General features: G+C 42.8%; 1 protein-coding gene across 3 annotated transcripts in view; it reads left to right on the forward strand.

The window, feature by feature from the left end:
* Window positions 1-13,464, forward strand: part of NALCN (sodium leak channel, non-selective) — an 850,352-nt gene that overhangs the window by 797,514 nt on the left and 39,374 nt on the right. For all 3 annotated transcript variants that reach the window (XM_073664203.1, XM_073664204.1, XM_073664206.1), the window contains 3 exons: window positions 2,746-2,866; window positions 2,955-3,053; window positions 8,933-9,026. In XM_073664203.1, the coding sequence (XP_073520304.1) occupies window positions 2,746-2,866; window positions 2,955-3,053; window positions 8,933-9,026 (314 nt within the window). The remainder of the gene's footprint in view (window positions 1-2,745; window positions 2,867-2,954; window positions 3,054-8,932; window positions 9,027-13,464) is intronic.

Here is a 13,464-nt window from a genome sequence, read left to right on the forward strand (position 1 = left end):
ATCAGATTAGTTTGACAGGAACGGTCCCTCGTAAACCCATGTTGATATTGGCTGAATAAATCAAGAGTCAGAGGAAGAGGGTATGGATCACGGACGGTAATTTGATTTAACTCCCAGAAATCTAAACAGGGACGTAGACCGTCTTCTTTTTTCTTCACAAAGAAGAACCCTGCCGCCACAGGCGAAGATGAGGGTCTGATATGTCCCTTCTCCAGACTTTCTGCAATGAAATCCTTCATGGCTTGTCTCTCAGGGCCAGAAAGATTATACCGTCTGGACAACGGTAGTTTAGCTCCGGGGTTCAACTTAATAGGACAGTCATAAGCACAATGAGAAGGCAAATCCTGACACCCCCTCTCAGAAAAAACGTCCTCAAAACCAGACAGAAAAGCAGGTAATATTTCTGTAGAGACTGTAGCAAGGGAAATATTTAAACACTTCTCATGGCAATAATCTCCCCATTCAATAATCTCCACGGTTTGCCAATCCACCAATGATTATGTTTAGCAAGCCAAGGAATACCCAAAACAATAGGTGTGGGAAGATTGTCCAGGACATAGCTAGGGATTATTTCACAATGAACTGACCCCACCCTCAGTTTTACATTATGTACAATCTGAGTAAATGCTTTCTGTGCAAGTGGCGCCGAGTCGATGGCAAAGATGGAAATAGGTTCAGCTAAAGCTCAGCAAGCTAGACCTCAAACTCAGTACAAACTCAGTATCAACCATGCTGACTCCGGCTCCACTGTCAACAAATGCAGAAATTTTCTTGGTTTTGCTCTTTAGCACCACCTCTGCTGACAGGACAAAGCGGAAACTGCAGGTTGGTAACAAATGAACCCCTTGTTTAACCAACTCCAGACTACCAAGAGTTAATTGAGTCTCCTTTTGTTTAGAAATTGAAGGACAGGTCCCAACAAAATGTCCCTTTTTCCCCACAAAAAAAACGCCTTTTTCCTGCGACTCCAGGGAGATGTATGATGTAGATACACCCCCTAATTGCATGGGTTCCTCCACCTCCCCCAGTACTGTTTCACCTCCAGACCACTCCCCCGGCAGAGGCACTCAACCCCGACAAGAAGGCCTTGGAGAAGATGGTCTCACCCGCCTATCCCATAGGCGTCTATCAAGATGTATAGCCAACGACATGGCAGCTTCCAAGGACTGAGGGGTTTCATATACTGCCAAGGCATCTTTCAACCTTTCAGTAAGCCCCTCACAAAATTGACTTTTAAGGGCTGAGTCATTCCATTTGGAATCCGTTGCACATCTACGGAATTCCGAACTGTACGTTTCTACTGACTGATTCCCTTGCTGAAGGTGACGTAGCCTAGACTCAGCCAAGGCAACTCGGTCAGGGTCATCATAGATGAGGGCTAGAGCCCCGAAAAAACCCTCCACAGACTGGAGACAAACCGAGTCCTGCGGTAAGGAAACGCTCACAACTGAGGATCTCCCTGCAATAGAGATTATAATACCAACCCGTTGCTCCTCATTTCCGGAGGAGTAAGTTTAAAATACAATTTGCGTGCCTCCTTAAATACAAAAAAACTTGTCCCTACCTCCTGAAAACATGTCCGGGAGGGCAACCTTGGGTTCAGGCTGGACAGGCCTACCTGATGAGACCCCCACATTGGCGACCTGTAACCGCTGATGCTGCTGCTCACAGCGGAGGTCATTCACCTCCAGAGACAGACGGCGGAACTGCTCTGCGAGCTCTGCAACTGAACCCATACCAAGGGAGAAAGGAAAAGAAAAAAAAAGGTTCATGCCCAAAAACACACAGAGAAAAAAAAACGAAAGTGTCCGTTTTGGGTTTTTTTCCTTTTCAAACTGTGCTCGGCTGGCGATAATGTCATGCAAGGTGTGGGAAAGACTTAGTGCAACACAAAGGGAAGAGGGAAAGGGAGCCCAGACTCTAGGGAAAGGGGGGGAGTGGAGACCTCCTAGGTTGATCTAGCGTCATCCTGTCTCCCCTAACGTTCCTGTATTGGCTCTTCACCAATCGCCGCACGCGTACCTCACACCTGTCTTTCCCTGGCGTTTGGCTCAGGCTAGGGAAGGGAGGAGATAAGCACTAGTCGATCTCCACTAAACACTATAGACAACAAGGAAGGACAAACGGGGAAATAGCTTAGTTTTAGACGACTCCAGACAAATGCGCACATGTCCTCAAGCTCCAGAGAGGACAAAGTACTGCTCTTGCTAAAGCCTCACAAGTAGTAATGAATATCGCTGGCACCTCCCTCTAGATCACACCAGGTATTTATACACTCAGGCCAGGGAGTTAATTAGCCAGAGGGAGGTAGCCGCTGGATCCTAGAGACAGCCTCTAAGAAGATGTCTGTAATGCCAAACATAGAGATATCCTGCAACCAACTGCAGTGCGACTGTCTGTCACTTCTGACACACCCGTGACAATATCTTAGTTTATAGAGAGGCTTTAGTTTGTCTATTATGCAGTCATAGTAGCTTGGACCTATTCTCCCTTGATTTATTATGTTAGGAGGTGCTGGTCAGTTTTTGTTTTAAGCTTTTTCATTACTTTTAATCAACCTATTGTCTAAAAAAGTGAGCCATGTAATCTAATACTTCTAATTATTTTTGAGCATGTACTCGGAAGTCAGTTACTCACCACAAAAGGAAATGTAGCTTTTTTCTATATGAATAAGATACCATTCTATCAGCCCCATACTTGCTGTTAATTTCTCTTCACATATCGTAATTACTTCATTACTCACAGGGCAAATCCTCGAAACTTCAATTTTGACAATGTCGGAAATGCAATGCTGGCTTTGTTTGAAGTGCTGTCTTTAAAAGGCTGGGTAGAAGTCCGAGATGTTATTATTCATCGTGTTGGACCAGTGAGTTTTTATACATTGTGAAATGCTGTTTTTTAGTTCATTGTTATTCATTTGTATTGCACATACGCTAACGTTCTTCTCTTTACAGATACATGGAATATATATTCATGTGTTTGTGTTCCTTGGCTGCATGATAGGCCTTACTCTTTTTGTTGGTGTAGTTATTGCCAACTTCAATGAAAACAAGGTAAAATGTTATCATCCGAAATATATAATTTGACTGCATTAAAATATACACAACTATATAAAATACCATAACTTTTCAAATACATTTTCTAGATTAATTTGATTATTATTATTATTATAATTAAAGGAAATCTGTCAGCAGGTTTTTGCTATTTATTCTGAAAGCAACATAATGTATAAAAAGAGAGCCTGATTCCAGGGATATGTCACTCATTAGGCTGTGTTCTATAGTTTCAATATAATCAGTGTTTTATCAGCATGAGATTAACACTGTCGGACTACATCTCACCTGCAAGCCATTCAGTCTAATCTGTGTAACCCTCGCTCCACCACTGATTAGCAGCTTGCTGACAATAGACAGTGTACAAAGGAAGCTGTTTGTCAGGGATTCAGCTCAGCATTATGACCAATGCTACATCTATAACAGAGAAACAGGGATTCTAGCAGAACAGCAGCAAGCAGCCCAGTAAGTGACACATTGCTGGAATTAAACCCTCTGCCCCAACATCATGCGGCTTTAAGATTTTATAGCAAAACCCTAGTGACAGATCGTCTTTAGAGACTGCCTAACCCCATAACATTTTTTATGAACTGCTCCCCTGGTTCTCCTGCTCTCTTTGTTTTAGGGGCTCCTGTTGACACAACAGTTGCAGAGATCTCATGTAGTGTCTACCTAGCATACTTGGAGCCAGGTGAACAGAGACTAGCAGGGGACCAGGTGTTAGCACGAGAGTGGCAGGGAATTGGTAAGATGCAGCCAAATCTGCATCTTACCTACCTAAGGTGAGGTGGAAAATGATGAGAATATTAAAATCTAATGTGCCTCATCCTTTTTTCTCAAGGGATACAGATGGGATAAGCTGACAGTTAACGCAGAGATCTCCAAACTTATTTAAGTAACAAGCTATTTTCAATTCTTAAACAATCCTGAGCCTAGAAGTGCATTGGGGTGTATTGATGCTCTTTGAGCACATCGATAAGCCTACAATAAATTTGCAGGCTAATTTGCATGTAGCTGCAAAGGTTGATTTCTCAGTGCTGTCACATCATTGGTATACTTTTTATTCTTGTACTAGCACCTATAGAGCTATACTACTAGTTTCAGTACGAAAATCATCCTCAAAGAGCACTGACATTGGAACGAATGAGCACCACACACAGTGTCAGTGTTTGCTGGGGCAGGGTTCTCATCCCTCTCCTGTATAAACAAGCCGCTCGCTGCACACAGGTTCACAAAGCAGCGATGGCCAATTCCAACAGAAAAGGGAGATAAGTACAATGTCAGTGTATACGCGTTGTTATCCTCCCTCTCCTGTGTATAGTGGCCGTAAGCCACTGTGTGATCCTTGCGCAGCGAGCAGCTGAAATACACCGGAGGGATGAGAACTGTGCCCCTGAATGCACTGACATTCTGCATGTAGGCGCCCGACCGTTCCTGTGTCATTGCCTTCAGGACTGGGGCGTTACATGAGGCGTTACAAAACGTGCTTTGTCAATCATCACAAAAGGAGGGGCAGACTATTGTAATTGAGGGTGCGGAAAGGTGCACCAAGCTCTCACGACACCAAAGGTGCCCCAAAGCCCCCTCATTTACATGTAATAAAACTTTTTCCCTATAAAACACATTTATTAAAATCTTCAGCACCAGTATGATTTTTGTAGGGCTATATACAGTGAGTACAGAAAGTATTCAGACCCCTTTAAATCTTTCACTCTTTGTTTCATTGCAGCCATTTGGTAAATTCTAAAAGTTCATTTTTTTTCTCATTAATGTACACTCTGCACCCCATCTTGACTGAAAAAAAACAGAAATGTAGAAATTTTTGCAAGTTTATTAAAAATGAAAAACTGAAATATCACATGGTCATAAGTACTCAGACCCTTTGCTCAGTATTGAGTAGAAGCACCCTTTTGAGCTAGTACAGTCATGAGTCTTCTTTGGAATGATGCAACAAGTTTTTCACACCTGGATTTGGGGATCCTCTGCCATTCTTCTTTGCAGATCCTCTCCAGTTCCGTCAGGTTGGATGGTGAACTTTGGTGGACAGCCATTTTCAGGTCTCTCCAGACATGCTCAATTAGGTTTAGGTCAGGGCTCTGGCTGGGCCAGTCAAGAATGGTCACAGAGTTGTTCTGAAGCCACTCCTTTGTTATTTTAGCTGTGTGCTTAGGTTCATTGTCTTGTTGGAAGATGAACCTTCGGCCAAGTCTGAGGTCCAGAGCACTCTGGAAGAGGTTTTCATCTAGGATATCTCTGTACTTGGCCGCATTCATGGTTCCTTCAATTGCAACCAGTCATCCTGTCACTGCAGCTGAAAAACACCCCCATAGCATGATGCTGCCACCACCATGTTTCACTTTTGGGATTGTATTGGGCAGGTGATGGGCAGTGCCTGGTTTTCTCCACACATACTGCTTAGAATTATCACCAAAAAGTTCTATCTTCATCTCATCAGACCAGAGAATCTTATTTCTAATAGTCTGGAAGTCCTTCATGTGTTTTTTAGCAAACTCTATGCGAGCTTTCATATGTCTTGCACTGAGGAGAGGCTTCCGTCGGGCTACTCTGCCATAAAGGCCCGACTGGTGGAGGGCTGCAGTGATAGTTGACTTTGTGGAACTTTCTCCCATCTCCCTACTGCATCTCTGGAGCTCAGCCACAGTGATCTTGGGGTTCTTCTTTTCTTCTCTCACCAAGGCTCTTCTCCCACGATTGCTCAGTTTGGCTGGACGGCCAGGTCTAGGAAGACTTCTGGTGGTCCCAAACTTCTTCCATTTAAGGATTATGGAGGCCACTGTGCTCTTAGGAACCTTGAGTAATGCAGAAATTCTTTAACCTTGGCCAGATCTGTGCCTTGCCCCAATTCTGTCTCTGAGCTCCTTGGGCAGTTCCTTTGAGCTCATGAATCTCATTTGGTCTGACATGCACTGTGAGCTGTGAGGTCTTGTATACACAGGTGTGTGCCTTTCCAAATCAAGTCCTATCAGTTTAATTAAACACAGCTGGACTCCAATGAAGGAGTAGAACCATCTCAAGGAGGATCACAAGGAAATGGACAGCATGTGACTTAAATATGAGTGTCTGAGCAAAGAGTCTGAATACTTATGACCATGCGATATTTCAGATTTTCTTTTTTAATAAATTTGCAAACATTTCTACATTTCTGTTTTTTTTCAGTCAAGATGGGGTGCAGAGTGTACTTTAATGAGAAAAAAATGAACTTTTTAGAATTTACCAAATGGCTGCAATAAAACAAATTGTGAAAAATTGAAAGGGGTCTGAATACTTTCCATACCCACTGTATCCCCTATATGCAGGTCTAAATAGTTTAATTCCAGCTTCGGGGTTGACAGACTCCCTTTAACCTCATTTTATTGCTTTTGTGATTGGATACTTATATTATGGAGACTACTCATCCTGTATTTTGTTTTCTCCTGGAGAAAAAAACTCTTTACATAGAGATACTGAATAATAAAATCTTTTGATGTTATTAATGTTGTTAGAAAATCGCACATGTGAATACAGCTTAAAACTAAAATGGGGTCTTGTTCTAAGCTCTACATAGTGATACCAGGGTTGCCAACTTGACTTTTTTTTCTGGATGGCTTATAAAAAAATCACGGACAAACAATATTTTTTACTGACACATTGAAAAACTATAATAAACCATTATGATTATAAGTGATACATGCCTTCCTTCCATAATTCTGATATGTAGATGACGCGCCCCCTGGGCCTGTGCTGTGCAGGGGGATACCCGGAGCCGGATCGCTGGGGGTTGTAGTTCTCCGTGGCGGTGACCCGGTCTGTGCCCAGGGCGGTCAAACCAGTGGCAGTCTTAAGTAATAACAATGTCCGACTACGCCACCCGTGGATTGCGGTCAGTGGGGACCGCCGCTGCGCTGCCGACCGCTGAGGCTGATGTTGTTTGCGCAGCCGAGTAAGGGATGACTCCCCATGGGAGAAGTATTGCCTCAGGGCAGCTAGTGTGGATGATGGGAGTGATGGTGTGAGCGTCCCAGTAGTAATGGTGCTGGTGCGGCGATGAAACACAGAGACGTGTGGTGCAGTTCAGGGTCTTTACTGATGGTATAAAGCAGACCCTCCCGGGAGTACTGGTTAGCAGTAGGGGCCTGGTCAGTCTGTGAGCAAGCAGGATCTCCCCCTGGCCAGGTGGAGTTGTAGGCCTCCCCGACTATCTGCACTCTTTACTGGCTACCTTGCTCTATGCGGGTAGAAGTAGCCCACGTCCCTGAGTATACCGTGTGGTGCTCACCCATATGGCCGGTGACTTGGGGCCTTCTGTTAGCCTCCGCTTCACAATGGCGTTGCTGGTCCCTTCCTTGTGACCGTGCCTTCGGGTTTCTATGGCCAGAGGACATGGAATCCCCTGCCGGTTGGATTCTGCTGCTGGACCTGGATGTCCCCACAGCCTCGGACTCCGTGTCCGGGTTTAGTGTCTTCAGCCAAGGCGAGCTTTCTAGCTTCCAGCCTCTGGCACTCGCTCCTGCTCCTGCAGAGCTCCTGTTGTCACTTTCCCTTTCCAGGCTCTGACTGCTCTGCTTGTTCTGCAGGCTCTGTCTCACCTAATCCCGCCCCAGACCCAGTTTATAAGGGCAGATTCCTCCCCTCCCAGGTCTGGGTGGGCCGTGTTGCATGCTTAGGGCTCCTGACCAGAGAAACCTCCCACTTGCTCTCAGACATAATATCTCTATTACTGTGGTAACCAGACCCCTGTGGTGCCACATAGACATTAGCTGCATTCCCCATAAGCTGTAAAATGATAACTACAGTCAAAATAATCTGTACAAGTTTCTTCAGCTTCAAAATAAAAATCCTGTACTTCCCAAAAATTTTTTTCGTACAGGGCAAAAAGTCTCCTGTTTTTATGGACTGTCCAGCTATTTCTGGACAGTTGGCAACCCTGAAGAATACTGAATCTTTTCCCACAAAACATCTGTATTTTTCGGACTATAAGACGCACCGGACCATAAGACGCACCTCAAATTTTCAGGAGGAAAATAGGGAGAAAAAAAATGTAATGCATCAAATGGGGGTCTTTCTTACAGTCCGAATTCAGCTTACTGGCAAGGGGCTGTGGCGGTGATGGAGTGGAGACGCAGGAAGTGTTCAGAGTGATGCTGTGAGTCCCATCGCAGGCTGGAAGAAGGGGCTTCTCAGCGGTGCTCAGATGTCTGGAGGTGCGACGCTGTGTGTCCTAAGGTGGTAAGAGGGGGTGTTTGACGGTCCTCTGTCGTGCCGGGGTCTCCGCCGACATTTTGTGAAAGTCCGGAGCCCTCACACTTCCATGTCCTCTATGCGGTGGACTCCGGGAAAATGGCCACCAGAGGTGGCACGTGCGCAGATCAAGATCTCGGCACTGAGATCTCGTTTCCCGAGTGCCAAGATCTCAATCTGCGCAGGCGCCGTCTCCTGCGGCCATTTTCTCGGAGTCCACCGCATAGAGAACATGGAAGTGTGGGGGCTCCGGACTTTCACAAAATGTCAGACATCCCCTCCTCCAAGCGCAGGACTTGCAGCATCGCCCGCAGTATCGCCCAACTCCTGCCGCCGCTCCCCCGGTAAGCTACATTCGGTCTATAAGATGCACCTCAATTTTCCCCCAAAATTTTGGGGGGGGGAGTGCATCTTATAGTTTGAAAAATACAGTATGTATTTGTTCAACTTTTCCTGATGTTAAACAAAAAAATGCCATTGATATACTGGATTGCATTTTATAATTGGTTCTTTTTAACCTATTTTTGACTGAGTTTTTATAAATGTATGGCACAGGTGCATAAAAGAACACTACTGGCTTTGGTGTGCCACTTTTCCTTTTCAGATTTGGCTTATATAATTATCATGTATGTCTCAACCAGGGTACCGCTCTGCTAACTGTTGATCAAAGAAGATGGGAGGATCTTAAAAGCAGACTGAAGATAGCTCAACCCCTCCACCTCCCTCCTCGTCCAGGTATCGGAGCATCTAAATATTTGCAGCTCGTTTGTTTTACATGTAGTCTTACTCTTATTTTTGTCAAAGCAGCTTAACTTCTAAAATAGTTAAAATGGAAACTTAATGATAAATGTCTGACTTATAGTATTACTACTGTTGTGCTAGCAATTTCTAGATATTACTTTTTGCCTAATAGGGCTGCAGCTGACATTGAACAGAACTGGTTGCTACATTAGTTTAGTCTTCTTTATTGTTTATGAAAAGATCTGAATGAAGTGGTTGGGGGTACACTTTAGGGTAATGTATACGTGTCAGCTTGAAGTAAAGCAAAGAGCATGCTAATAAGTAGTTTGAGAGTTGTGAAAGAGAGCGCATTGATTAGATACCTCCCATGGCTCCACAAGCACGACTGCTGGTTAACTGTTGCAGTTGCTCATTTTTATAATATGTGCAGAATACTCCTAGTAATTGATGGTAATTGAAATCCACAATATTCTGGTAGACAGCTTACAATTCTTTGGAAAGCTGTAACAAAAACGCTCAAATTTGATTATATTGACTAATGCGGGCTCTATAATGTGCGCGTATATTATTTCTCATGCAGTTGCCTAGTACGCACTGTATTTTTATATATTAAATTACAAAATTCAGTGAAAACCTAAATCCTATGGTATAATCTAAACAGCACCTAATGTTCACAAGTAGTTACTTAATTGGTTGAAAATTTAGATCCATTTTAGGAAAGATAAAGATTAAATATGAATGGAATTATCCAAAGATGTTAGCTACAGTGGCTTGTGGAATTATTTACCCCCCCTTGGCTTCTTATGTATTTTATTACATTACAACCTGTGTTTAAATATTTTTGTAATCCGATTTGTGTGTGATGCGTCAGCACTAAATAGTTTAAGTTGGTGAAGTGAATTATGAAAAATATAAAAATATCGGCATAAATTAAATATATGCGATCAAATAACTAAAAATTGGCATGTGTATATGTATTCATCCCTTTTGCTATGAAGTCCCTAAAAATTTCTAGTGCAAGCAATTACCTTCATAAGTCACATGCTTAGTGAAAGGAAGTCCACCAGTGTGCAATCTAAGTGTCACATGGCCTGTCAGTAGATACACACCTTTTCTGAAAGGCCACAGAACACCATTAAGAAAGAGGCACCACTAACCAAACAACACCATGAAGACGGAGGAGATCTCCAAACAGATCAGGGAAAAAGTTGTTGAGGAGTATAAGTCAGGGTTGGGTCCTAAAAAAATATCCCAATCTCTGATGATCCCCCAAAGCACAAGTGTATATTGTGTGATAATTATATGAACATATTAGGCTAATTTATTTCATATAAATTTTATTGGTAAAAATTCCAACCCATCTTGCTTCACATTTAGTTAAATTATATAATCATATCTTATTAAAGTGCCATAAAGTAAATCCAGACTTTTTTTCAGCCCTGATCACAACTATTCCAAAACAATTCAAGGACCATACCCTGATCTCAAATTATAATTATATGCCTATCTCATTACTAAATTTTGATTGTAAAATATTAACTTCTATTCTTGCACGTAAACTTAAAGGGAACCTAAAAGCTTCCCCTAGGCCCTCCAAATTGCCACCATACATTTATTGCTACTATTATGACCTTCCTAATGAGCCCATTATATTGCCATATTAATTTATTTACATGGAAGGTATCAGTTTTATAACTGTGGTGGCGATATACTAATTAGTGAGTGACTGGTTATGGGGGTATTGTTTTCCCTAGACTTATCATCCCAGTAATCATGTTATTGCACCACTCTGGGTATGAGTAACATGATTTGCAAGAGTGGCGTCACCACTGGCTCTTTGCAGATGCCTCCCTGACAAAGCTCAGTAAGCCAGGTGTACTCTCCAGTGCATCAGTGGGAGGCAGTGGTGACATAGGACACAGCCTGATGCAAGATTTGCAGAGCCAGCTGTAACAGCTGGCCGAGTCTTCCGTCACCACTGTCTCCCTGGGTATGAGCAGTTCGCCAACGGACACCCAGGTACTGTACATTGTCAGGAAGGTAGACACACTACTCTTGCAAATCATGTTACTCACACCCAGAGGTGTGTGATAACATCATTAATGGGATGATTAGTCTGGGGAAATTAACATTAATACTAGTTGCCCACTAATTATTATCCCGCCACCTCAGTTATAAAATAGATTTTTGATAGAGAAATCAAGACAATAAAATGGGCTGTTAAGAAGGGTATAATGGTAGAAATAAATACATAGTGGCAATGTGGGGGCCTGGAGAAGCTGTCAAGTTCCCTTTAATTGATTTCTCTCTTCTCTTACTCTTAGGGATCAGGTGTGTTTTATTCCAGGAAGACAAGCCCCTAACAAAGTTCACACAGTTCTTAATGTTGTCCATGTAGCTAACAGGGCTAAGCTTCCTTTATCAATCCAGGCTTCAGATATTGAGAAGGCCTGTGATAGCTTGATTTGGCCCTTTTTGCAATTGGTTCTTTTAACCCCTTACCGACATCTGCCGTACATATACAGTGCAAGTCGGTGGCGGATGTATGGAGCAGGTAATGGCTGTGTGTTACAGACAAGTCTTGCCTCTAACAACCAAGGGACGGCACAAGGACTGATGTAATTGCTTACAAGAGGTACCAATTGAACGCAAAAATTAAACCAAATTTTGTAATACACAGCTATGTGGTTCAGCTTAATATCCGTATCCAAATTGTAACATCCAAAAAGAGATATGCCATTTACAATAAAATATAACCTTTATTAATTGCTTAACCCCTTTCCGACATCTATGTACAGCACAAGTCTGTAGCGGGTGTATGGAATGGGCTCACGGGGTGAGCTTGCTCCATACTCAGCAGGCAATGGTTGTGTGTTACAGTCAGGACCTGCCTCTAAGAACCATGGGTGGTGCAAACCACTGCCCGCAATTGTTAACCTGTTAAATGCCACTATCAAACTCTGACCTCGGTATTAACAGCGTGCAGGCATGAAGGTGCGTCATTCCATGCAGCCATCGGCGCACCCCTCACGTGTTTACAGGTCACTGAAGCTATGACAGCTTGGGATCTGCAGAAGACCTTCATGCTCGTCATTCTGGAGCTCCCTTGAAACACTAACTGTGGTCGGGCTTCAAAGGAGATCATGACTTTTTTCTGTGGTATTGCTGTATATATTATAAGCGATCAGACGTTCTAAGGTTCATGTCCCCTAAGGAGACTAATAAATACAGTGAAAAGTAAAAAAAAGTTTTTTATTTTGTTCATATTTTTTAATATGAAAAAAAACAAATAAAAGTTCAAATCACTCCCCTCTTCTACTATTAAAAATAAAGATAATAAAAGAAAATATACATACACTACCGTTCAAAAGTTTGGGGTCATTTAGAAATTTCATTATTTTTGAAAGAAAAGCACATTCTTTTTCAATGAAGCTAACATTAAATGAATCAGAAATACACTCTATACATTGTTAATGTGGTAAGTGACTATTCTAGCTGCAAACGTCTTGTTTTTATTGCAATATCTACATAGGTGTATAGAGGCCCATTTCCAACAACCACCACTCTAGTGTTTTAATTGTACATTGTGTTTGCTAACTGTGTAAGAAGGCTAATGGATGTTTAGAAAACCCTAGAAAACCCTTGCACAAGTATGTTAGCCCAGCTGAAAATGGTTTGGCTGATCTGAGAAGCTATAAAATTGACCTTCCTTTGAGCTAGTTGAGAATCTGGAGCATTACATTTGTTTGTTCTATGAAACTCTCAAAATGGCAAGAAAAAGAGAACTTTCATGTGAAACTCGACTGTCTATTCTTGTTCTTAGAAATGAAGGCTATTCCATGCGAGCAATTGCCAAGAAACTGAAGATTTCCTACAATGGTGTGTACTACTCCCTTCAGAGGAGAGCACAAACAGGCTCTAACCAGAGTAGAAAGAGAAGTGGGAGACCCCGCTGCACAACTGAGCAACAAGACAAGTACATTAGAGTCTCTAGTTTGAGAAATCGACACCTCACAGCTCCTCAACTGGCAGCTTCATTAAATAGTACACGCAAAACGCCAGTGTCAACGTCTACAGTGAAGAGGCGACTCTGGGATGCTGGCCTTCAGAGCAAAGTGGCAAAGAAAAAGCCATATTTGAGACTGGCTAATAAAAGGAAAATATTAGTATGGGCAAAAGAACACAGACATTGGACAGAGGAAGATTGGAAAAAAGTTTTATGGACAGACGAATCAAAGTGGTGTTTGGATCACACAGAGGAACATTTGTAAGCCGCAGAACAACTGAAAAGATGCTGGAGTGCCTGACATCACCTGTCAAGCATGGTGGAGGTAATGTGATGGTCTGGGGTTGCTTTGGTGCTGGTAAAGTGGGAGATTTGTACAAGGTAAATGGGATTTTGAATAAGGAAGGCTATCACTCCATTTTGCAA

The sequence above is a fragment of the Phyllobates terribilis genome, unplaced genomic scaffold (genome assembly GCF_046119375.1).
Source record: "Phyllobates terribilis strain yellow unplaced genomic scaffold, ASM4611937v1 Scaffold_2__4_contigs__length_985480577, whole genome shotgun sequence".
NCBI lineage: Eukaryota > Metazoa > Chordata > Amphibia > Anura > Dendrobatidae > Phyllobates > Phyllobates terribilis.